General features: G+C 34.6%; 1 protein-coding gene across 1 annotated transcript in view; it reads left to right on the top strand.

The window, feature by feature from the left end:
- The window catches only part of LOC149798401 (receptor-type tyrosine-protein phosphatase alpha-like), a 611,129-nt gene extending 606,534 nt beyond the window's left edge, over positions 1-4,595 (top strand). Inside the window, exon 30 of the mRNA XM_089963598.1 lies at positions 1,145-4,595. Coding sequence (XP_089819724.1) covers positions 1,145-1,216 — 72 coding nt within the window. The 3' untranslated portion in view covers positions 1,217-4,595. The remainder of the gene's footprint in view (positions 1-1,144) is intronic.
- The last annotated feature ends 22,415 nt before the right edge of the window (positions 4,596-27,010 follow it).

Raw genomic sequence — 27,010 nt, forward strand, 5'->3', positions numbered from 1 at the left:
TCCATGTCAGATACAGGTCTGACGGAAATTTGTGATACCCCAGGGTGCTACTGGAATTCACCTGTGTGGAGAAAACAGTCATTACGGACTTCCTCTTTGCTGACGAATCCGCCTTCAATGCCTGCTAATAATAAAACATGCAGACCAGCATGAACAGGTTCGCTCAGGCATACGACATCTAGGAACTCACGATAAGCACCAAAAAGACAGAAGTCATGTACGAACCTGCAACTGGGAAGCCATATTGTTAACCACCCAGCATCACAGTATGAAACTCCAGGTTGTCGACAGGTTCACGTATCTGGTCAGCAGCAGAGTGGTCAAAGCCAGCTCAGCCTTCTGGAGACTACATGGACATGTTTGGGTTTGGGACTGCAATGGAGTCGGTCTTACCACAAAGCCCAAAGTGTACCGTGCTACAGCAATCATCACCCTCCTGTATGGCAGTGAGACATGAACTGTATATACCAGTCATTTTCAATAACGTAATCAATTTCACATGAGCTGTCTCCGAAAGATTTTGCGAATAAGGTGACACGACAAAATTCCTGATACCGAGGTTTTCACAAGGGCCTGCATCCGATTCTGTCTCCACGCTACTGCAAATGGTCCAAGTTAGGTGGGCCGGACACATCGTCCTTATGCACGATGAACGTCTTCCAAAATAGGTGCTCTTTGGCGAACTCAGCGATTGAAAGCGAGCTGTTGGGGGACAAAACAAATGATCCAAAGACTAACTGAAGGTGTCCTTGAACACCTACACATCAACAGTGTCTCATGAGAGACATTTGCACAATATCGTATGTATGTATGTATGTATGTATGTATGTATGTATGTATGTATGTGTATGTATGCATGTACGTACGTACGCATGCACGCACGCACGTACGTACGTATGTATATGTATGTATGTATGTATGTATGAAGGTAGGTAGGTAGGTAGGTATACGCGTAGATAATACTGGTATGAAATGCACACAAGGCGTTATCTATCTTGTTTCGATTGATTATAACTAAATGTGTGCATCATAATGATCATTTGTCAACAATAACATGTAATAATGCATTCCGAATTGCGTAATTTCTCTTTTCTTCTATGACGTGTTTACTACTAAGATTGTTTGTTTTTTGTTTTCCTTTTAGGAACAATTCCAGTTTTGCCACGAATGCATATTGCAGTACATTAAGAAGTTTGAAACATACTCCAACTTCTGAAAAGACATTTATCTCCCTGTCCAACGTTCTCGTTCTTATTGTCCATAAAAATAATATCTTCATTGCATTATAACTGTTACTGAATGATAAAGTGTATACAACGTATATCTTAATTTGTGCAAACTGTATTTTTGCCTATAAACATAGCCCAGCTAATTAAGTTATATCTTCAATACTGCAAATTTTCAGATTTCCTTTCCGAACATTTGTGCTTGGAATATACATACTTTAAATTTTCAATCTTATTTTATTTTTTTATTTAAATTCTTCTAAGAAGGGTTTGGAAATCAATATTGATTAAATCCTGTTTTACTAGTCTTGTACATTTTAAATTTGTCGAAAAGAATGAGGTTTCCAAAACAAAATTGTTGTAGGTTTTCACCAAGGGTCATGTAGAAACACATCGTTCCTCTACTTTATTCCGTTGTTTCAGCTTTCTTATTTTAGTATATCATGCATAGTTTAATAGATAAGTTGTTTCTGTTTTTCTCATTAGCTCTGCATTAAACATATCCATCGAATTGGTAAACAGAGATACCTGTGGTCGTCAGTCTAATGACGATACGTGCCTTCGTGTCTCATTCCCTCGTGAATTTGGTTCCCCGTCCGAACCTTAAGATGCCTTATGTTTAGAAGACCTATGCAAGGTTCAACTTGCAGTGTTTTCCTCAAAATCTAACAGTCATGATACCTGTTTAACAAAGGTATTATAACATCACTTCCTTCCATGATGCCATCAAACATGGACCACGTTACTAAGAATAAAACATTCAAATTCTTAAATAGTACTCAACAGAAATTTACCATATTTGACTGAGAGCAATCCAGTATGAAGACACGTCCATTTCCAAACGAAATATTAGTGAAAATGGGAATATTCAGCAACAAGTTATTTTGCTTTCAACCTTAACCAACTCAATCAGACTAAATGTGACAAAAAGAGTACGGATTTTAAAGCCTTTCAGATTTATATAAAATAATGAATACTAGAGATCATATGTAGCCTGCGTTACTGAGTATAGAAGAGAATATTTGTAAACAACTATGTATCAAAGACTGCTTGAATGAATTCGACGGAAATCACCTTGGCATTGACGTCTTCTAATATTACGCAAATGATGTTGGTGTACCATATATATGGAAGAAGAAAACCAAAAACAAAAACCTTAAAAGAACTGGTTTTATGACATATTCAATCAAACCACTAGAAAACATTTCTACAGGAATATTCCGCTAATCCAGATTAATTAGTCAACTTCTCAGCTTTGGATGTTACGCAGATGTCATCCAGTTGAACGTTATCTTGTTATGCTGTATTTATTTCCAGTCTGCAATTGTCTCCCTTTTTATTTCTCTCCCGCTTTAAATTTAGTTCATTTGTACGTTTACTTATTTCGACGTATCGTTATATATTTGAAAGAAGAAAAATAAATGAAATTTGAAGATTATGGATTGCATTTATATAAATATAAATGGGCAACTGTATTTTATATTCACACAACGTATTTCATGATATTATTCGAAAGTTTTATCATGCAAGAGCAAACAAATCACATGAAATAGTGTCATTAAAATACAAACTGATCAATTAAAGAATTGACACAATATTATATTGCACAATTTATAATGACCATTTCGAACAACTTAGTACGTGTATCATTTATCAAGTTGGCATTGGTGCACAAAACCATATTTTAAAAGTTGCTGTTTATAAAAAATATAATTTAGCACGCACACTAAAGATCTACGTTTCACTCAAAACCGGACATAAGGTCAAAATTGATATTATTAATTATAAATAATTATTCATTTCACTTGTTTACAATCTCTAGAAAGGTAATTCCAGTTATTGCACACCCAGGAGTCACAGTGATCAAACCACATAATGCGAATGCAAATTATCTGTACGTGTATAGTCACCAAATGACTTGGAGAAGATTATTTGCAAATTGACAATCCTATGAAGCTTCGATCCATTAAAATCCGTTTTGATTCATATATGAAATGTTCCAGTGTATAAAATCACTTTGCTATGGTTTTAATGCACACTAAATTTATTTAAATTTGAAATCTTAGCTGTCTAGTCAACTTTTGTATGCAAATGATGTAACCATATCGATGTGTAATGTGTACATGAATATGATATGTACATATAATGCAGCATTCAATAGTTAATGTTTCTTAAATCTGATGACAAATATTAAATAACGATAAAATTTAGACTTGAAATACTCGGGTGTATTCCATCAGTGAAACATAGGAACACATTGTGCAACATAGAGTGACGATACCAGTATCGTGGTTATACTAATATAAAGACTTGATGTGGATGTATATTTCATCACTGTAGGGTATGAGTATAGGTTGAATACCCCAAATGAAAAACAACTCTTAAAATAAGTAAAACTGTTAAGATTTTGCTGCTACTCATCTTCACGAAAGGGCAGTGGCAATTTTTCTTCAACTTATATTTCACTTTAGCTATGAATCAAGTTTAGATATATGTATCGCACAACAGTCGACATTATTACATACTGCTTTCTTGTGTGAAAACGAAGAATAAATTTATAATTAAACCTTCATACCATGTGTCTTATGATATAATGAATTGTTCATCATTTTTGTCACAGTGTCTATAATAGTCAAACATCATGTTGCATGACCTGTAATGGCAAAATCGATTTATCTACCTCAGATCAGGTTGGCCAGATATATAAAGTACTGATTGTACAGTTTAGAACATGCCACTTTGAAGTACAATATTTACTATTTTTAAATTAAGATCGATATCCATATTAACAATTCCAATTTCTACTCCATGTATAGCCAGGAATGTTTTCAGCGAATTTCCTGAACTCTTTATATCATGTATTTTATATCAGGTTGAAGTTAGGTGGGAAACTATTTATTCTACGTCGAATTTTCTAAAAATCAATTCCACATATTTTGCCACGCGTATAGAACATACTGAGTCAGATCGTATTTTAAGTCAGTATATGGAACCTTCCATTTAGTAATGGGTGACTACAGGTCCGCCAAACAAGACTGAGATACACTGGGATTAATTAATTAAGAAGTATCAACGTTACGGGTGCAACGACGGGTTATATATAGTTTGCTTTTATATATGCATGCATCTTTATATATTATATTTTGACGATATTTACTTCATCAAATCAGGAATTCATCTTTTCCTTAAGCCTACCCATCATAATTAAAATACAATATTGGAAAGCATGTAATCTACGTATTATATAAAAATCGGCTCAACCTTTTACGTTTACAAAATGTATGACTTTTTCACGTATCAAACAAATTGAAGAAAAGTTCGTTTGACTTAATGTATTATATGTATTGCATAAATACAGCTTGTATTATTTGAGAGACTCTTTTTGTCATTTAGCCCAAGCATTTTAATAGATACCCTCTTTATGTGCATGGTTGGACAAGTGGATTCACGTTGATTGTTTCACCTCTTTTACCAACTACCAATTGAACTTCCTACTTACTAATCAACCTAGCTAGTATTCTTTCCAAATAATTTTAATAATTACTCTCTTTATGTGTATGGTTGGATAATTGGATTTATGTTTAATTTTGTACTTACCTACCTACGTCTAGGATTATATATATATATATATATATATATATATATATATATATATATATATATATATATATATATATATATATATATATTCGCATCCGAGCATACGTTTTCGCCCAAAAGTAGGCGTTTCCTATTTACGTATAATATATGGATGCTGCTATACAATACATTACAAAATGACCAGGCTCACAGGTTAGTCTATGTGTAGTCCTGAAAAAATTTGAAAACTTTAAAGGTTTTAATACCTATTCTTTAAAACTTGCCAAATCATCATGGGATCGTTTAACTAAAAGTGGCGTCACTTGCAAACAATGTCAGAAGTTACGTCCGCCGTAACTTACGCAAAGTGAGCCTTTCTCAGAAGTGTGCCTAAATCAGATAAATCATCGCATCTTAAGTATCTGCCGCAAGGGTTATTCCTATGACTCTTCAGCGACTGGAGACAAGAAAGGTGTCTTTAGTGATGTTAACTTCCTGTACGAATTACGGCCTCATAGAGGACAATATCACAATCACGAACAACCATAATGTCAGAGGTAAACTCACGGTCTAATAAATCGTCGGGGACAAGCGGGGTAGCCCCACTACTACAGTTACAGCTAAAAGTACAGACTAAATACAAACAAGTAGAACGAGGTTCATAAAAACGAACAATGGACATAGAAATACAGAAGTTTACTAAAAAACTGTGTAAAAGTAGGTGAAGTGAGCAATGGATAAATAACAGCAAATGGAAGACAATGTAGTATATGCAGTATGAAATATATTTTTTGTTGTTTATGTATCAACATCCATGTTATAAGCATCATAGTTATTGATGCCATTGTAAAACATATCATAATAGTTGTGCCTTAACGTCCCCGATTAATATTATCATATAATAATATATTGTTATTAGTTTTCTTTGGAAATTATTTATCTTCAATATTTACTACACAAATCAATGTTAAATTATTTAGCTCCATGTGTAGATTCCCAGATACGCCGTACATACCATAGCAGGCAAACAATAACAGACTAATGGAGACTTCAAAATATAAATGTTCTCACAAAGAAGAACATTAGAAGAATGTTGGAAATTCTTGAGAGAAAAATGTTTCAATTGAAAAAAGAAATTTTGATGACACAAGATCGTGATTCTCTGTGTCACCCAAAATATTTTGTGTAAGATGGAATTACTGAAATGAAATTCAGTGTTTTTGTTCTGTAAATAAAGAATTTATAACAAAAATTCCAATGATCATTATTGACCTAGTAATATGCATATATTTTGAACATTATCTAACTGTTTATTACGTTCATTTTGTATGATGTATCTGTATGCATCACTGAGGCAGAATGTTGTGTTCGGAAATGCAGGGAAACGTGTATGTGGTCCTTTCTTGTACGTTAAAACCAATGCATCGAAAAAATGATAGGATGGTGAGACAATACTTATCGAGTGTCAAGACGCACAGATGTGAGAGTTAATGTATATAACGAAAAACGGCAAGCTAATTGAAAAGAATTTTGGCATGTTTCTAATTTTGTCGTCTAAATGGTTTTGTTTCAAGTTCTTGTTCTTATTTCAAAACACACATACACACACACACACATGCGCGCAAGTAGATTCTCAATGGGCATGTACATATTTCAGAGTGTCATATTTAAATATGAACTGATGAGGCAAAATACAAACCTGAAAGTGTACGGGTAGTGGTTGAGATCACAACGTTTGTCTTTCACCGTATATATCAGCTGAGAATAATAATTCTTGGAAAGCGATACGGTGGTATTAAAAATAGGTCATCCAAAGTATCGAGGACCTGTTATCTGTGCCGGAACATACAATGGTTTCTCAAATTTTGAACGATATTTTGATTTTGAGTAAGTCCGAAGATGATAAAAACGGCCGTTTGTCCTTGCACAAAACTTAACGCAAGCAAGCTCTCTGCCTTAAAGGAGACTAGAAATCAAAATTTTCCTTTTACGTATTGAATTCTCTACAGATTTTAATTCGACTGTCATGTTTATAAATTAAATATCGTAAGCGAGTAGTGCTTTTAATGCATGGAAGATACCACGATTCCGTAAATTGCCGAGTTTTTCCGAGGTTTGATGAGCCGACAGATCACGTTGTACCATGACGCAATACTAGCCAGTCCTCGAATACAAACATAAACATTGGCGAGCGAGGCAGACGGAAGGAGACCACATTTGGGTTGCACATTTAAAACTTGAATCTGCACTCTGATATACTAGTTTATGTACTGTACTGGCCAGTGCTAAAATATTTTTTTTAGGCACAGGCCCCGGGCTGGTGACTTAAATAAACTCAAGCTCTGACTGAAATTCCAAAAGCCCGGACAATTCATACCTGTCAACTCTCAAGCCAGGAGAAAAACCTCCGATTTGGGGGGTATTTCCTCATCTACCCCGATCTCGTAATATCTCTAAATTGTTCGCAGGGAGTTCCGATTATTACATTATGTCTGTCAATTTTCATTTGTCAGATAAAAAGCACCCCAACCCCAAACCATTTGTAAATAGATATAACGAATGCAATCCACAGTCTAAACTTCCACACTGCAGACATCGTAGTGATATGACTGAAAAATTGTTAAAGCTACGTTAAAAATTCAAATCACACTCAAACACGTCTAAATCGAGCACTGGATGAAATAATTACTATCTCACAACAGTTTTTTTTTCTTTTTTTCTTCTTCAGTGAATAGAACGTGAAAATTAAACATTATTCAAGTAATTTTCAGATGTTTTTAAACAACTACAACAGTACTATAGTATAAAAAAACTAAAAGAATAAAATTGTCACCAATTAGCTTAAATGAATGATCACTGTGAAATTTTATCTGCAAACAAAATCGCATCTTCATTTCCGCCAAAGAAACTCGGCCAGTTAACACCTGACCTTCCTCTACCGTATATGTAAAGTTTAATTACCATGATTAAATTACAAGGAATACAACAAAATATACCGTGCAGTATATGTGGCCCTAAAGAATTAATTCTGAATAAATATTTTGTTCAGCAAACAGTGTTGCAAGCATTAAGACTTAAACCTGCAGTCCATGGCATCGTAAGTAACAACAAAATAGGCATCGTTTATTTGGCAATCAATTGCTGGTGCTTACACATACACACACTGTCGAACACGGTTTCTTTGAAGTATGTCCGAAATTCAGTCCTTTTCATAAGATCAATGCAATGATAAGGAGTATGTTCATTAGTCACACCGGCTTTATTGTTTGCGTACTTAAATCAAAACTTTAGCTATTTTGCAATTTAGCCAAAGCTGACCAGAATATGCAAAATGGGCTTGTCCCGGTGGAATAATAAGGCGTATCACATGGAGAAAAGGTAGATCCCATGGGCGCTTGCACATTTGGGCAAGGGGTTGAGTCAATAGTCACCCCCACGCCCCCAGTTTATATTGTCAGCATTTAATGTTAAACTTTAACTCTTTTTTTTAACCATTGCTATTTAAACTGCCCAAAGAATAGTTTTATATCAGTTCCAATCATTGCAGATTACCGTTTATACATACTACATGTATACAATATTTTTTTTTTTTTAAGTTTGTAAAAAAAAAATTATAAGATTACTGAAAATTGTGTTTTCTCGAAACACGACAGGTTTAGAATCTTATTTTTGGCAAAGCGTACATTTGATTAAAATCATATCTAAATTTTACCTCGGGCAGTAGTGATTTGATTTAGATTGTGCCGTGTTAAGGCATGTATGTCAACATCTTGAAAATACATTTATTCATTTCACCAGCGCGATCAAAGTTTCCTCAGGCAAACAATTTTTATTTCGATAAGCCTGACGGGCACCTCACTTTGAATACAGGATGGGCCGGAACTAAAACCAGAGGGGCCCAGGGTGTCGAGCTATCAGATTTATTTTTAGCACTGCTGGTGTAGAAAAAAGATCTGTTAATTGATTGTTGCATTTTGTGGTCACTTACTCGGCCTTCTGCCTATTTTCGTGACTCGCACGTAAAGCTTTTTTCCCAGGATTTAAAGTATTAAACGTTATGTCTGGAACAGCGCCAACTTTTAGTCTAAGCCTAGCATTTGCGTATCCTTGAGCTGCCATTTTTTCAGAATTCCTCTCGTAACAGTCCTTTGAGAAACGTAACGAGCACAGAGTGCTGTATGGTGTTTCTTTGAAATCGACTCGTTTGTAATAATGTATCCATTCTTTCATTATGCCTTTATCTTTCGGAAAAGAAAAAATATGTTGTCCACAGACTTTTCTTAATGTTCTATTACACTCGTGAGCAACGCAGAACGGTATTGACTTTTACTCTGGCAACTCCCATTTGGGCTGCTGGAGTCGCTACTATGACGTCACATCCCGAAAGTAACCGAATAGGCGAGGAAATTTTGCATACGAGGTCACGGAAATTCAGCTTCTAGAATATAGGCCACTGTTTTAATATTGGCATTACGGTCGCAGATGATACTTCAGAATAAGGTTTTCTGCTATAGTATTGGTTTCTGGTATCCTTTAACGTTAAGCGAGTGTTTACGTTAATGCATAGTTTACGGAAGGTTAGTGAAACGGGAAAATTCTGCTTACGCAAGGTCGTTTGCTTAATTTACGCTAAACATATGTCACGCTAAGCTTACTCACTTTAGTGAAACGGACCCCATGCATTTTCCCCACTCATAACTGAATACATTAATATCATAGATGAAGTTCACGTCCATTCATTGTCAAAATTTTATTGAGCACACGCATTAGGTCCGTCGGAAAGAATACTCTCAATAATTTAGGGTCAGTGAAGAAAGTTTAACAGAAGGCTTGCAAAAGTGTCAATGAACAACATCATGGTTCAAAAAGAAGTTGTACCACTATATAGAGCTACGACAGAGTAATTTACATATTTTGTTCTGTATATATATATATATATATATATATATATATATATATATATATATATATATATATATATATATATATATATATATATACATGCATACATACATGCATACATATGTATATATACAAACATCATAACCTGAATACCAAGTATGACTAATTTATTTAATTTGATTTAGTGTTTGCAGTTAGCAAAAAGAACATACCCATTGGTTGAAAACAAAACATTGGCAAGATTATACCAATATTGAAATCTTTTTGCAAATTGTTTCATACATGACGTTATTGGAATTAAACTTCATTAAGAACATGTTTCGTCGTAGCTCTCTGAGTGGTTAGATGTCGTGGGTTTGATCTCCGACCGAGTCATACCAAAGACTTACAAATATAATACTAACAGCTCAGCATTAAGAGGTTACAATTAGGACTGGTCGGCCTGGTGTCAGGATAATGTGACTGGGTGGGTTATCATGTTACACATCTGCGACTGGATGCCCCAGTGCTATGCATCACTGTATGCTGCCACACTGCAGACATCGTAGCGATATAACTGAAAAATTGTTAAAGCTACGTCAAAAATCCAAATCACAAACACGCACATGTATGCATGCATACATACATACATTGGTGCATCCAAAACTGCGTACACAGAAAGCTACAACAGAGCGGGAGATAATACTAATATTATTTAATAAGGCGGGTATAGCCACACAAGGTGATTTCCTTTTGATCATCATTCAGAAAATATTAAGGGTCGCATAAACATCTACGACTGCATTATCGTTATTCATGTCAAGCGTGGGTCGTCAAAGTGTGGTCAGTACCAGTCTAGTATCTACTACTGGACAATGGTTCTTTTAGCACAATAATACATAAAAACACGAAGGATTATTAACTAGACAAAGGATCATTGTATAATCTATGGGCAATTAAGAATACTGTATCCGAGGAGTGCCTTAGGGTCATGCCTGAACAGTAAATGAATGTCCGTACTGTTCTGATTCAATATCAGAAGCATGCAGGAAGCTGGTGACAAGGATGAGATTCTAGAATCTTGTCATGGTAATATCCATTCAGCGATATCTTCGCGAGACACGATCGCCTGAAACGTTTGGCTTGATATTGAAATGAACCGCAAACAAAATCGAAATGGATATTTTTAGGATGATACCAGTAATCGCTTACTATCTAGAAGAAAACAAAACTTTTAGACGCTAGAACAGATGTTTAAAATCAGCAAATTGTTATGCAGGTGTGTCAGCTGCAATAATCACATTCATTTGTAAAAGCATGGAAAAGCAATCCAAGCATACACGCGTTTATTATCCCGGTAAACATTTCTGGAAAGTTCTGCATTTATGGTGATTTTATATATTATTATACATTGAAAATAATTGATGACGTAAAGTCATATCGTCCTGTCATAGCTCATTACAACCCGACCAACCAACTAAAAGCGTTGAACTCAATAACCTTTAGCGGGTCATTTGTTCCTGGTGAGTGAAAGAAAAGATTATTAAAATATGCTACGCGCGACATATTGAAATAAAGATCGGCTATGTATGTTAAAATATTAGGATACTGTTGATAATGCTGATATAATTTCAATCGCGTCGTCTCGCATAATATCAATTCAGCCAGTAAATACGTCACTTTCTCTCCGACAGCATCTGCGTGTTCATGCGCTAGTGTGGACATTTCGTCATGGCGGACGTAGAGTATACCGTTATAACAACTTAGCACGATTTAGTTGATCACACAATAATATACTGTTCTAGGACCCTATGGGCATAAACTAAGTAAAAGAAAGAAGTAAAACGAAAACGTTTTGTAGAACGTAGCAAATAATGTAAATATCACAGCTATAAATGAAACTGAGAGGGACTTAGTCTTATGATATGGATACAAAATAATCCTGGAAAAGCTTTCGTAAAGTCCAAAAGAATCAAAAGGTTCATATAAATTTCATATCTGGAAATATAGTGTTCCGCTAAGAATCGTGACGTTGTGAAATTGGCATTGTCCAGAACTCCATTACATAATTCACAGTAGTTCCTAAATAATATTATTTCCATAGAGAACTTTTTATTCCCACTGAACAGTCCAAATAAATGATTTTCTCTCAGACAATGATCAGTTACAACATACAACACACCTGCAGACTTGATGTTACAACATGAACACAATATATAACAATGACAGCAAAATATAAATTAATCTGATTGCTCATTTCTCCCATTACATACACAATCAAGAGTCTATTACGACAATAAGTCGCAATAAACCCCATGTGACAGGCCTTATTGCCCATTCTAATATTTCAAAATAGTATTCATGCAGCCAGAAACACAGCAGATGTAAATTTGTGTAATTCTTCTAAGATATTTCCTGTCGTAAACATACTTAATACTAATTATATAATTAGTAACTGTTAAGTTATGGAAGAATATATTTATGGATATGATGCAATGTTACGTTCTTTAATATCCAACAATAGACCCGACGCACTTACACAAACTCCAGCTATTGCCTATAATTTATATTCAAGAATTTAAAAAATTAGGGAAAATCACGTACCAAGAGTTGCAAAAAAAACCAGATATACATAATACCTCCCCCTTGAAGAAACGAAAATTATGCAATTCATTTTTCATTCACCACAAATGATCATACTAAATAAATTACACAGGAAGATGTATAATGATATACAAATATGTGTAAAAAAAATACAGAACTGCATCTTCGTTTAAATGTTCTATTCCTCTTGATATGCAGAATTCATCATTCAACATTCAAGTGTATCAGATTATTCTCTTTTTTCATTTTGCTGATGAAAGTTAGGAACTTGTGATCACTGAATACAATAATCGGAGAAGGACGAGAATTAATATACACTTCAAAGTGTTGTAAAGCCATAATTATAAGCCAGACACTTGTTCTAGATAGTATAATAATGTCTCTAGTGCTTGTCTAAATAGCGAAGTAACACACTGCATGATCCACACCATTTTTATTTTTATGAATGATTACGCCACCATCCTAGCATCACTTGCATGAACAGCTATTTTAAACGATTTGTTGAAATCTGGCGCAGAAAGAACTGGCCGACCTTTAAGTGTGCCCTCTACTTTTTCGAACGCAGCCTGACATGTCAGATCAATAACATGTGGTCTTTTTACTCACTAACTTTGTCAGGTGCTCAACAATTATGAAACAATTTGGGCAAAATTTCCCATAATGTCCACCTATACTCCAAATTCGTATCAGTTCCTATACTGACAGGCAAAGAAAATTCAAAGATAGGTTTAACGTTACATTACACAAGCTTGGAAGACTTGACCATCTCTAACAATTTGTCGCACAAATGTGACATAAGCTAAGCAAAAGTCATTTTTAATTAAATTAATTGTCAAATTTGAATAATTCAGTCGCAAGAAAAATTTCATGATCGTTCTAGGAGATCTTATCAGGAAACGCTCTTTGTAGTACTATTGTCTTTATGGGCATCTCAGCCATCGTTACCACGGGTTATCATGTTTTTAGGCGCTGGTATGTTGAAGGAGACGTTTTTCATACGAAATAACATCACTTTGTATTGGTAAAGTCCGTCTGGAGTTTCAAAACCGAAATTGTTCTATCCATATGTAGAATCTGCCAGAATTGTTTCAACATGTCAATCTTGGTGACATTTGTTGCATTTCTAATTTTGTTAATACAGTCATCAATTCTTGGCATGGAAAATGAGTCTGTCTTGGTGATACTATTTACTTTTCTGTAGTCATTTAGCACACGGAAAGTTTTATCTGGTTTCGGCACAAGACTGCACAGCGGGCTTCAGTTATTTTTTCTTGGTTCAATAAAGAAAACAAATATTCTATTTCTGTTTCAATTATAAAAGGTGCGATATCAAAAGTTTAGATTTTGATTCTGTAACATTTCAGAATTTTAAAGATTGTTTCAAGCAAAGTCACCACAGTCCGGTTGTACGTCACCAGTTAGATCGGCATTGTGCGGGACATGAATAATTACATGAATTGAATGATTTACAGAACGATTTAGATTAACATGCCTTATTATTTATGATTTATATGGCTTAACTATTTCTATTTCCGCCTTCATAAAGTGTCGATACCATAAAACGTAATCTGAAGATGGTTTGGAGGTATGGATGAAAGACTACGAATTGTATCACCCAAGGTGATATGCTTGCTCTTTCTTTTTAAGTCTTGTCCTACCTTACTTTCATTCTTGATTGTGTAGACTGGATATTATTTCTAGACATGTCATACGCTATTGCCAATTTGTATTTAAAATCAGTGAAATAATTAAGTTGTTGTTGTTGTTGATGTTTTTGTGGGGTTTAACGCTATTTTTCAGCACACGATAGGCTATGTATGGCGGCCACTATTAATGGTGGAGAAAGAACCCGGGAAAACCCAAAGAAGAACCATCGACCCACGAGAAGCTACTGGCAAGCTTTCTCACATACTCACATTGGCCGAATCCTAGACTCGAACCAACGTAGACAGAGGTGAGATGGCAGTGATCCTTAACGGACAGTAATTTAGACTAATCGGCCATTCGGGGCCCCATATGATCAAATAAATTAATCTCTAATTTATCTGTTAAAACAAACTTTTTTTTCAGCAACTTGATTGTCAACGAACAGTGTGTCAGAAAATACATTTAAAAAGCTAAACATCAATGACTTTAAAAGAGCAAACAGCAATAAATGAATACCTTCGCCACAATTGTTTCTGGTGCTAAAGCAATATAACCTTATCAAATTATTTAACGTCTGATGATAAGCAGATAACCTAAATTGTTGGATACCTAATTTATACATAACTTGTAGGAAAACCTCTGACATGAAATTATAACCTTGATCAGATTTGACGGATTTGTGATGGCGAAAGGGGTAGAGATCTTTATCAAGGCTTTGGCTATAGTTTTAGTCTTAATATTCCGTAAAGAAAGTACCCCTGGAAACCATATTTACGCACACATTATGGTCAATAAATATTGATTATTTGGTCTGGTCTTAGGTAAGATAACTACACAGTTTAACAGTATTCTCCTCAACGACTCGTCAAATGCAGGAATAGATTATAAATAAGCTTTAGGTATCATTTGAATGGACTGTCCTACCATTTCACAATTGTGTCAAAATCTGCTATAATTAGAAACACCACTTTTAGTTAACGGCCAATAAAAGCTAATGTAAGATATTGTCAATGGTTTTATAGACTCTTAAATGACCAGCCAAGGGGTTTTAATGAGCTAAACTACGAATTGCCTGTCTGTACAACTTAAGAATAACAATTTGATTGTTCACTGAACATTCGTCATACATACCTTATGTAGACACACTTTTCTCATAAGGATCTTATTAGTTTAAAAATCTAGAAAGTTGATATCACTGCGGGGTCAGCTTTGTTAATAGTCCTCTGAGACAAGGAGGAGATTTCGGGGTCTTTCTCCTTTTATACAACACGTTATTTTCCTTCTTCACCCTGATTAGAAGCAATATAATGATTGGTTACATGGAGATTACAATGATCAATATCTTTCATTGATTAGTAACAGTGACCGGAGTGACCTCATCAAAGGACTGATGAATGCCTGTGTCAGCAAAAAGAAATAACTACTTGATCAACTTTATTCTCAAGAACTTTTTTGCCAAAGCTCTAATAACAGCACAAACAAGGTATACATCAAGGGTTTTATTTTCAAAGGAACAACTGTTTGACCCCAACAAGGTTATTCAGTGACAAGTAGACTAACCACAAACAAATTCTCCTCAATAAATAAACACCCTAAATGGGCAAAATATTCATAGAACGCCGATAGTCACTGGTTCCGAAACTCTGTCTGATGTTAAATTAACAGATTGGAGTGGAACCTTAAATAAAAAAGCACATTCTACTCCATGAACAAGAAAATTCTGAGAAAAAGAAGACTTTTAATCTAACGGCAAAGTACTTGATAATAAAAGACTCTGAGAAGCTTCTGTGTCCCTTCCTATTTTAGCTGGAGTAAGATTAGCCTAATGACTAATAAGGGATATAGAACCCTTCGACACGAATGGTTATTAATTATCTACACAAAAATCGGACTGGGGTTTGTTTGATCTAACAAATTTATTGTTTTCAATACAAGACCATGATCTTGACCTATGAGAAATAAGAACATTTGTATTTAATTCTGTCTCTCTTTTAACTTAAAGCAATCATAAATAGCGTGCCCAAGTTTCATGCAATAGGTAGCATACTTTGGAAGAGATATGAATTTGTAAAAAGACTTATGAGACTTTTGATTCTTATCGGTTATACCAGATTGAAACGTGTAAGTACTTGCTTGAGAGTGAGGAGGTTTCTTACTAAACATCTGCTGAGAGGATCAAGGATTGCCAAAAGAAACCTAACTTCACACTGGACGCAGTTCTTGAATTTTTCAATTAATATTAGTTGTCTAAGTTTGGAATATTCTTCATCATGTTAGAAGTACACCAGCTATCAAACAGTTTTTTCCCCTACCAAACTCGAAATGCGTTTAGATAATTTCTTTATCACAATTCCTAAACCTGCGTATATATGCCTCATGCTCCAATGCATGACCATTCAAGATACATTACTTGCCCAACTCATATTCAGCACTTGCCTCGAGACACAAACATAAAGTATAAACTTCACGTGTATTACCAATAACTACAGTCTGTAGTAATAGTCCAATGCTCTCTTGGCTATATAACAGAAAGAAGCAACATCAAGGTTTCTAAAACTTTAACAAAATGAATTATCAAAGTTATAAATGAAAATATTAAGGGAACTTACTGTATTATGAGGTGAATACAACATAATCCTGGAAAAGGTCTATTAAAATCCAAACGACTGTAAAGATTCATTGCAAATTTCAGATTTGGCAATGAATGGTGACGTTCTCAAAATGGCGTTGTCCATCACTCCTTTGAATAATTTACAATAGTTCCAGAGTAATGGTATAGTCCAATGAGCACATTCTATTGAAATTTACAAATTAATGTTTTTCCTCTCACAAATATATAAGTACAACATAAAACACATCAGTAGACTTGATATTACAACATGAAAGAAGAAACAAAGAATGACTCAAAAAAAGAATGAATCTTATTGCTCCGTTCACACTTTATATGCATATTTCTTTGCCTATTGCGACTATTTATTTCGCATTATACCCCACGTCATTGATTTTAAAAATCAATCTAATATTTCGAAATACCTATTCATGTGACCGAACCCAACCAATGGAGGTTAACTTAGTTTTTCCAAAATATCGAAAGACCTACCTCTCCACAGCAAATGCTCGTTTCTGACCCTTTTAAGGCATATCCGGCAGAATGTTTTTCGTGTTATCAAGTTTATGGTCATCATATTTCCTGAGGTCGCCGGATCCATGCAAAGTTTTTTTTATCTAACAGTGGTGTACATGGTCATTATTCTGTCCAATGTATATCAGTTCTACTTTAGTTGTGTTTTTTGACGGTGTGTGTTCTGATATTTCTACAGGATAAACAATGTTAACACGCTCATCCTCACGAAACAAATTAATGGAAACTTTATTGAGCTGCTTAAACACTTGTTTCTTGTCCAACTGTAGTATAAATTCGATCCGATTCTATTCGATGTCTCGATGACAACACACTTACCATGATCACGCGTCTATTACTTTTGTATTCCTCGAAGGATAATCAGTCTCCTAATATTTCATTGTAAACGTATACACGCATAATTTATTCGGTTGGATCGTTATTGACTCAAACGGGTTTATAATGGCATCATATGTAGCAGCAGTAAACACCGGATCAACGTTTAGTAATATGACCTCGGTTGCATTTATTTGGCTGCATACATCTGTGCCAGTAGCTTGGTCTTTGAACAATAACATGCTGGTGGCGATGTTACGACTAAAATCCTCCACGACTTGATTATTCGGTTTACAGGTCGCAGATTCAAAGACACTTCAACTGTCACTAACAAATGATATTCATCGTTGACACCAAAAGCTCTTGCTGACGCTACCGTAAGAAGGGATTCGTGGATTGTGACAAAAATCTTATGCGGCAATACATTAATATCTCAGTCGCAGGTTTCGAAAACCCTCAGACCTTGCTTGTTTATCTCATGGAACCCTCGGTCAATGTACTATAGGTACCCGTATTTCCTAGACGATTAATCGATGTGATTCTAATAGAACAATTTAATAATAATCAGGAGTGTACTGTAATAAAAATATTATACAACGTGGTTATATAAAACTCTCATGTGTCAACAAATTCAATGGATACATCGTTAGCATCTTAGCGCGGCGAGCTAATCATACCCCCGTCATCATTTGCGTCATTCTGCATAGTCATTATACGCTGGAGCTGGAGACAATGGGGATGTACCAGCAACTGCGGACATATGTTGCTGCTGTTCTTTAAAGTGGCTCCTCCTATGATTGTTTTCCGTTTAATTTTCCTGAGTCTTATCTTTATACACTGCAAAACACGTTTTTTGTACAGTTGTTTGGATACGTTTGTACTTGTCTGGATGGGTTTATACTTTCTGAATGGAGATAAAACGTGACCCCTTCGTTGTCAAAAAGCACAGGTTGTCCGGACTGATTCGTAATCGACATGGTCACAGTGAAAATACTGTGGGAATTACTGACCGCATAAAAAATCAGTGGAAAAAATTGTATGGTCATTAAAGAGCCACGTGCCTTTCTTGGACACAACCTATAAATCACTAAGCTGCAATCGCCGCATGTATCATAAGACCATTTGGTGATCCAACAGTTAATGAGTAAACGATTCATGTTGCTGATGTTCACTGGAACATCTCCATCCTTAACGGCATTTGCAGCGAACCGACGTCATGTAAAACTAAGAAGCGATCGAATGTATTGTCGACATTGCAGTCCTCACTTTAACCCTCCGCGAGCGTGATTTTGGTCTTTTCCGTGATTTAATTAGACTGAACTGGAATTTTACTCGCTGTGTGGTTGTTTGCGGTAAAAAGTCGACGTATTTCGTTGACGATATGGTGAGCGTCACAAATGAGCTCGCATCGATGCCGCATCGGAAACGTTAGTATGTGCTCTCAAGTTGGGAAAGTTGTGGTCAACGCGATTTCGTACTCAGCTTCGTTGTCAATGAAATCTGGGTCTCGCTGGTGACCTGGTTAGATTTTGAGAGCAGAGTTGTGTTTGTCATAGACATGGTTGGTATATAATAAATCTGTGGATAACCATATTTTTTGGAGGTTCAGATGAAAGTTGTGTAGGGGTGAACCGACTCATATATGGCATCGGTGATAATCTTCCTGCCCTTGGCAAAGCTTGGTCTGGCGTTGTTTGGCCTAGCACCTTTCTTTTTTCTTTCATTCTTGGCTGATTATTGTTTATCGTACTAGAAACTCTCTCGTTTTATGCCAATATCGGTATTTAAGTTTGATTTTATTTTGGCTCATGTCCTATCATCAAATACTTCTACCTGAACGTGATAATTATCACGTTGTTCTCCCGGAATGATCTCATCAGGTTCTTTTATCATAACTGTTTGTTTTGTTTCTCAGTCACATAGAATATGACCTCCGTAGATTTAAATGTTTCTTTAAATATGATAACGTTTTTTTTTTTTTTGCAAGAAGTGATTATAAACCGTTTACTTGCTATATCGTCTTATGTTACGTGTTTATGATCGAATAAACAGTAACACAAGAAAGACTGAAAACAACAAGCTTTGAAAAATATCATAATTTATTTCCCTGGAAATATTCTGTAAAAATGAAAAAATATGAACTTACGGCTTTAAGAATCAAACCCAAGAGTAATCCAAGAATAATCCACGATTTTTTTTAGAAGTCATAAGAACAAAATGTTCAAAGTTCGAGTCCCGACAAAAAATCCACGACGGAAGACGATGACGTATGCAATAATCTGTAGTGTTGAAGCAAGAAATATTACTCAGATTTTGGAAATCAAATAAATTGTTGTCAGAACTATCTTTGTTCAAGACTTTCACATAAACACGCTATTTTCCAGGGAAAAAATGAATTAATCCTTTTGAATCCAAGTAATTGAAAATAACTCCAAACAGCAAAACAGTGTAAGAGCCCATCTACTACTGAGAATATCTCTCCAAAACAAAGCTGATATCAAATCCTAAAACGCAAAAAGGGGGCCACATGATTATGTTCCAGAATATCGTCGAAATTATGTACTTGTTAAAGATCACGTACATTCAGTCTGACCCTGACGAAAACCGATCATTTTACTCTAAGAAATAAAAAACAAAAACAATTATTTACATCTTAAACACGTAGTGCCATCGTGACTTCGACACCAACGAGTCATCTCAAAATAAAAATTGAACTTATTTACATGGTTGCTACTAATTTAAAATCTGGTGTTTATAAAACGAACAGTCAAAGTCAAACTATTTTCTGGAAAAAGTGTCATCTCCAGCGAAGAAATTTACATTACAATAGCATGTAATGAAAAATATTTAAAAAAATAAAACTGACAAACAAACAATTAAATTGAAATATATATAGATTAAATCAGATATAATTAAATCAAATATACATTAAACTTCACCCATAAAGATAAAGAAAGGTTGATACATAAAGCTTTTTACCACAGACTAATTATAAATGAGGTTAAAAATAACTTATATAAATTACACACAGTGGACATGAAATAATAATTGTTATAGACCGAAAAATGCGTCTGATATTAAATTATATTTTCCCTTGATGTGCCTGATGTCAAGATTATATTCCTGTAACAACAAAATCTACCTTAGTAGTCATTGACTTTGATTTTCCATCTTGCCGATGAAGGTAAGGGAGCTGTGGTTACTAAACACAATAATCGGAGAAGGAGCTGAACTAAAGTAAACTTCAAAATGTTATAATGCCAATATCAAAGCCAAACATTCCTTCTCGACTGTTGAATAATTTGTTTGGTGCTTATTTAATATCTTAGAAAAATAGCACACTGGACGATCAATACCATTTTCACCTCATTGAATTAAAACTGCTTCAACCCCAATATCACTTGCATCAACAGACAATTTATAAGATTGGCTGAAATTTGGAGCTGTAAGAACTAGACCGCTTTTAAGCATGGCTTTCAAATTGTCAAATGCCTCTTGACATTTTCCAGTCTAAAGGAACTTGTTTATCTTACTCAATAAATTTGCCAGGGGTTCAGCAATTATATAAAAATTGGAACAAAATTTTCGATTGTATCCAACCATACCCCAAAATCGCATCAGTTGTTTTTCATTTACAGGCACGGGAAATTCAGAGATAGCCTTGACCTTAGCATCTATTGGTTTAAGTTGTCCATGTCCAACGATGTGTCCTAGAAAAGTTACACTAGCACAGTAAAACCCACTTTCAGATAAATGTCAATCATGCAACTGTGAGCCTGTCAAAGAATTTCCGAATTCTTGCTAAATGTTCTTTCCAGGTGTTGTTGTAGATGATGACATTATCTATGTAACATTCACAATTGTCTAGACCAGAGGTAATCATATTCATGAGACGTTGAAATGTATTTGGCGACCCTTTCATCCCAAACGGCATTACTTTATATTGGTAAAGTCCATCTGGAGTCACGAATGCCGGAATTTCCTTTGCACTTTCCGTTCGTGGAATTTGCCAAAATCATTCCAGAAGTTCAAATTTGGTGACATAATTGGCATTCCCGATCTTATCAATACAGTCATCGATTCTTGGTAATGGGAATGAATCTGTTTTTGTCACACTATTAACCATCCTATAATACGGGTAATACAGAAAGTTTTATCTGGTTTTAGAACATGTATGCATGGTGAACTCCAGTCACTTTTAATGGACTCAATAAAATCATTCCCCATCAAATATTTAATTTCTTTTTTCAAGTATTCCTGTTTGAGAGGGTTCATCAAGTATTGATGTTTTTCCACAGGTTTAGAATTTACAATTTTAACTTCATGGAAAATGTTGTTGGTTCTTGTAGGAACATCTGGAAATAAGTGCTCATATTCAAATAATAACTGTTTAAGTTATTTCTTTCTTGATCTCTTGCAACTGTGAAAGTTTCTGGTCGAGATCTTTCATAATTTCTGAATTACGAAGATTTGTCTCTCAAATATCAGTATAATCCGATGATATTCCTTCATTTAAATCTTCACTGAGTGGGACAGGTAAAGCTAAATTAATTGCATGTTTGACCTGGTTATCTCTTTGAAATTACTGGTACCCCTATAATTTATTTAGATACCATGAGCACTAATATTATAATTTAACACATTTATGTTCTTATTAATCTTGTAACTGTTGTAATATCCAATCTGAAGAAAAATTCGAAGAATGAGCAAGAGAGTCATAATTATATTGTTACCAAACTCAAAGGTTATTTCCATTTTGGTTCTGTCAAATTGTCAAATAGTAATTTCACTTTTGACTTAAATTGCTGAATGCTAAATTCAAGCATAATAGGCTGGAAAGGTCCAGACCTATAATTTGACCCTTGACCTGATTGGATAGAATTGGAAAGGACAAATTCAGTAAACGACTTTATCAAAGCTTTTACTATTATCTTAGATTTTATATTCCTCAAGGAAAGTTCCCCTGGTATTGGTTACCTGCCTATGTCTTAGGTAAGGGACCAACACAGTCTTCCATAATTCTACTAAATGGTTCGTCAAAGACAGGAATAGGATGTAGATGAGCCTTGGGAATTTTCCGATTCGGTTTTTATATCATTTGACAGGTATGATAAGATCTACAGTATTTACTAGCATCACTTTTGATTTTTTGCCAATAGAAGTGAGTTACGGTCTTGTAATAAATTTTATTGATCCCTAAATGACCGGCCAATGGAGTTTAATCTGCCGGACTAATTATTTCCTGTCCGTAAGGTTCTGGAACTAAAATTTTATAGTTCACTGACCCTTCGTCATCAGCAGGTACCTAGGGAGGTCTCCATTTTCTCATAAGAATTACATTTTTAATGAAATAATAGACAGCAATTTCAGTAGCTTCAGTTTCACTAATGGCCTTTTGAAACGAACAGGAGATCTCAGGATATTTTTCCTGTTTGACAAAAAGTAATTGTCGTTTATCACCCTGATCAGAATAAAATGAATGAGTAGTTAAAAGAGGATAACTGTGATCAATACCTTCTGATTAATCCAAACAAGGAGCGAAAGTGACTTCAACACATGTTTCGGCATAAAGGAGTACTTTCCTTATCAACATCATTCTCAAATGCTTTCCTCTCCATAGCTCTGGTAAATGCACAAGCTGGGAATAATTCAGGGAATTCATTTTCAATTGGATCGACTTCCTGATCCTAGAAAGGCTAGTCAGTTACAAGTGAATTAACCATAACTTTATCTCCAGCTAGGTCGTTGCCTAGTAATAAATGAATGCCCTCGACGGGTAAAAAGAGACTGTTCTGAATGTCACGGGTCCTGATACTAAGTCTGATGACAAATTTACACAATGGAAAAGATTATTAACAGAGCCGCACTCTACTCCCTGAATAAGAACATTCTCATTAGAAGAAGACTTCTCAGAAAAACGCAAAATATCTGACAATAAGAGACTCTGAGAAGCTGCTGTGTCCCTTAAAATTTTAATAGAGATAGGATTGGACAAATCACCCAAGAGTGATATAGAACTGTTTGATATGAATGGTTCATAATTCTCCATAATGAAATCAGACTGGGGTTTATTAGACTCAACAGATGTATTGCTTTAAATACATGATTGTGACATTGACCTCTTAGAAATAATTGCATTTGGAATAGGTCTGTCTTGATTCTGATGCCTGTTTTCAATTTGCAGCAATCAGAAATAACGTGTCCTTTTTCTTCCAATAGGTACACGTAGGAAGAGACAAGGATCTTGAAGCAAGCTTCTCTAAAGTTTGATTTTTAGAAGTTGTGCCAGTTTGAGTTTTAGAAGGGCTTGTATTAGGCTGAAATAATTTTCTGCCAGAAAACTGTTGAGTAGAAGCCTTATTTACAAAAGAAACTTTATGAGATAAAGCAACTTGTCAGCGTCATGAGCAGCATTTTCTAAGGTTTCGATCTTATACTTGTCAAGATAAACTCTAATGTCACTATGGACACAATTTTTGAAATCTTCAAGTAATATAACTTGTTTGAGACTTTCATAATCTTGTTCAACTTTCTTGGCTAAGCACAATCTATCAAATAACTGCTTGTTTTCTCTAGCAAATTCGACATGAGTTTGTCCAGCTTCTTTCTATAGTTTCTTAATTTTTGCCGATAAGCTTCAGGGATTAACTCATGACCCCTTAGGATGCATTATTTAAACACATCATAATTACCAATTTGATGATCTGACAGTTAATTGAAAATATCACTAGCCTTACCAGTGAGTACACATTGTAATAACTGCGTCCAATGCTCCCTTGGCCATTTCAAATTTTCAGAAACTTTTTAAAACGAGTAAAGTATTTGTCTGCTTCTTTTTCTCTGAAAGGGGGCACTAATCTAATATTCTTTGCACGATCAAAACTTAAATGTGGATTTGAAGTATGAATGTGCTTTTCATTTGCCATTTCCATTTCTTTCATTATGCATTGATATTAACTCTCTTTCTCTCTTTTTCCGCTTGTAAATGCATTTGTTCTTTTTTTTAACTGCATTTGTCTTTCTTTCTTTCTTTCTTCCTTATCTAACTGCATTTGCATCTGTTTTTCTTTCTCTCTTTACTGTCTGTCTCTTTCCCCTTTCTCATATTGTAATTGCATTTGTTTTTTCTTCTTTTGTAATAACATTTGTTCTTTTCTTTCTCCAATTTCATTTGTTTTATTTCTTCTTCCAACTGCAACTGCATTTGTTTCTCTTCTTTTTCTTTCTGAAGTTCCAGCTTCGTCAACTCCAATTCCATCTTGTATTTTTATTATAATTCCTTTACTTTGTTGTCAAAGCCTGATATAGGCTTATTGATCGACACCACAGCACTTTTATCCAAATCATTCTTTTCTACCAAGTACTGAACCAAAATATTTCTTATTTCTTGCTTCGTTAGGGAAACCTTTACCTCAGAAAGATCGTATTTCCTGGCACGTTGAATCAATTCATTTTTTTTTTAATAGTTCTAATTGTTCCTTGGTAGTATTTGAAAGAAAGATTTCTACTTTTAATGACATCTTAGAACAAGCTTGCCGACTTCACTAAAGATTTAAAAACCTAGGGGAATTAAATTTCAAAAGGCAAAGTTTTTTAAAATATTCTAGCCAAAATAGAAAATCCCGGTAGAGCCTCCAGTTCTTATGTTATGTGTTTAGACTCGAATAAACAGTAACACAAAAAGATAGTGAAAACAAGTTTTGAAAAATATAATAATTTAATTCCCTCGAAATATTTTGTAAAAATGGAAAAATATGAACTTACGGTTTTAAGAATCAAATCAAAAAATAATCCAAGAATAATTCAGGAATAAAATTGTTAGAAGTCCTAATAAAAAATGTTCAAATTATTTCAAGGTCGAGCCAAAGATGGAAGACGATGACGTATGCTGTAATCTGTAGTGTTGAAGTTTTCAGTTCCTTGTAGAAACAAGAAATAACACTCCGGCTCCGGAAATCTGAAAAACTTTTTGTAAGAGATGTCTTGGTTCAAGAATTTCACATGACAGACGTAATGTTCAGGAACGAAAAGAATGTATTCTTTTGAATCCAAGTAATTTGAGATAACTCCAAACAGCACAACATACAACTTCCAATGTAAGAGCCCAACTACCACTGAGAATCTCTCCAAAACAAAGGTTATAATGTATTCTAAAACGCAAAGAGGGGTCACGTGATCATGTTCCAAAACTGATCGAAATTATGTACTTGTTTTAGATCATGTACACCCAGTGTGTCCCAGGCAAAAACCAATCATTTTACTCTAAGAAATATAAAATGAAAAAATAGTTTACATCTTAAAGACGTAATCTCATCATGACCTCAACAACAACAAGTCATTTTAAAATAAAATTGAACTTATTTACGTGGTTGATACTAATTTTTAATCAAGATCAGGATCTAGATCAACAGTCGAAAGTGTTAGATGATGCATAAACCATTATGTTGAATAAGAAGTAAGCGATATTAGAGTCTCAAGCATATCTTTAACACTGGAATAGCAAAATGGATACATGTTATGTATATTTTTGTTGTGACTTTTACTTTTGGTGTGGAGAGTGCATATGAGCTATAGATAGGTGTTGTAAAGCTTTAAAATCATCGTAATAATGAACCCGCCTACAAGTTTTGGGAAATTTCCTATCGGATGGTCCAGCCAGATGCGTTCTGTTGCGACGTAGAAATATTGTTCGTTCAGCCAAGTAGGAAGCATTGGGACATGGAATTAGTTCATCCTTATGTCCTATGGGTTTTTAATATCACTCTGCAGATGTGTTTAAATGTTGTTTTGAGATGTAATTTGAGATACATCATTTGCTTGGTATATCCATTGTAATTACAAAGTGATTATTGACTCGGGACATAAATATTATTCTGCGATTATTACTAATTTATTGAAAGGAATTTTGGACAATGTCATCGTGATACATCAAAACTGTTGTGACATCCACACATTCGAGAACCTTCAGTTCATTCGAAACTCATTTCGTTAGGATTATTATATATTACTTTGAATTTATTTTATAATACTCTAAGCTCCTCATAAATTATCATTTTGTAACTTACAGAATTAAATAATTTGCTAAGTTGTACAAAACTAGTTGGTATTGCTTCTTTCTGTTACTTAGTTTATGACAATAGAGTCATAACAATAAGTATGTATGTTAAACTTGTAATATGGCCGAAAATGGAGAAAACGATTAATTTGCATTGGCACTTTGTGTTAGAAGTTGTAGCAGACTGACAACATATAAGGCGTTTGTATCATGTTTGATGCATTATTTAGGAATTTGTGTTGTCTTTACCTTAAAATATTGCACTCCTTTCTGCAAGAATATCATATTAAAGATAATGTAAGTTGCAAGATAAGTGATATAAAAGATGCAAGATTTCTTTATCGATTTTCTAGAAATGGGGCTTGTCTTTTTCAACATGTAACAAAAGTAACAAATTTATGGATTTTCTTTTACGGATTTTAGATCATCATATAGTTTGCGCATGAAACAGTATAGGGGAATTCGCTTCGACGTTTATGTTTCCCGTATGTGTTAAGTTGAAATGACAAGAAATATTACTGGGAAAATAGTTTTTCAGATCATCAAAGATAAGGAAAGTGG

This window comes from Sinohyriopsis cumingii, chromosome 6, assembly GCF_028554795.1.
Source record: "Sinohyriopsis cumingii isolate HCF-2022 chromosome 6, ASM2855479v2, whole genome shotgun sequence".
NCBI lineage: Eukaryota > Metazoa > Mollusca > Bivalvia > Unionida > Unionidae > Sinohyriopsis > Sinohyriopsis cumingii.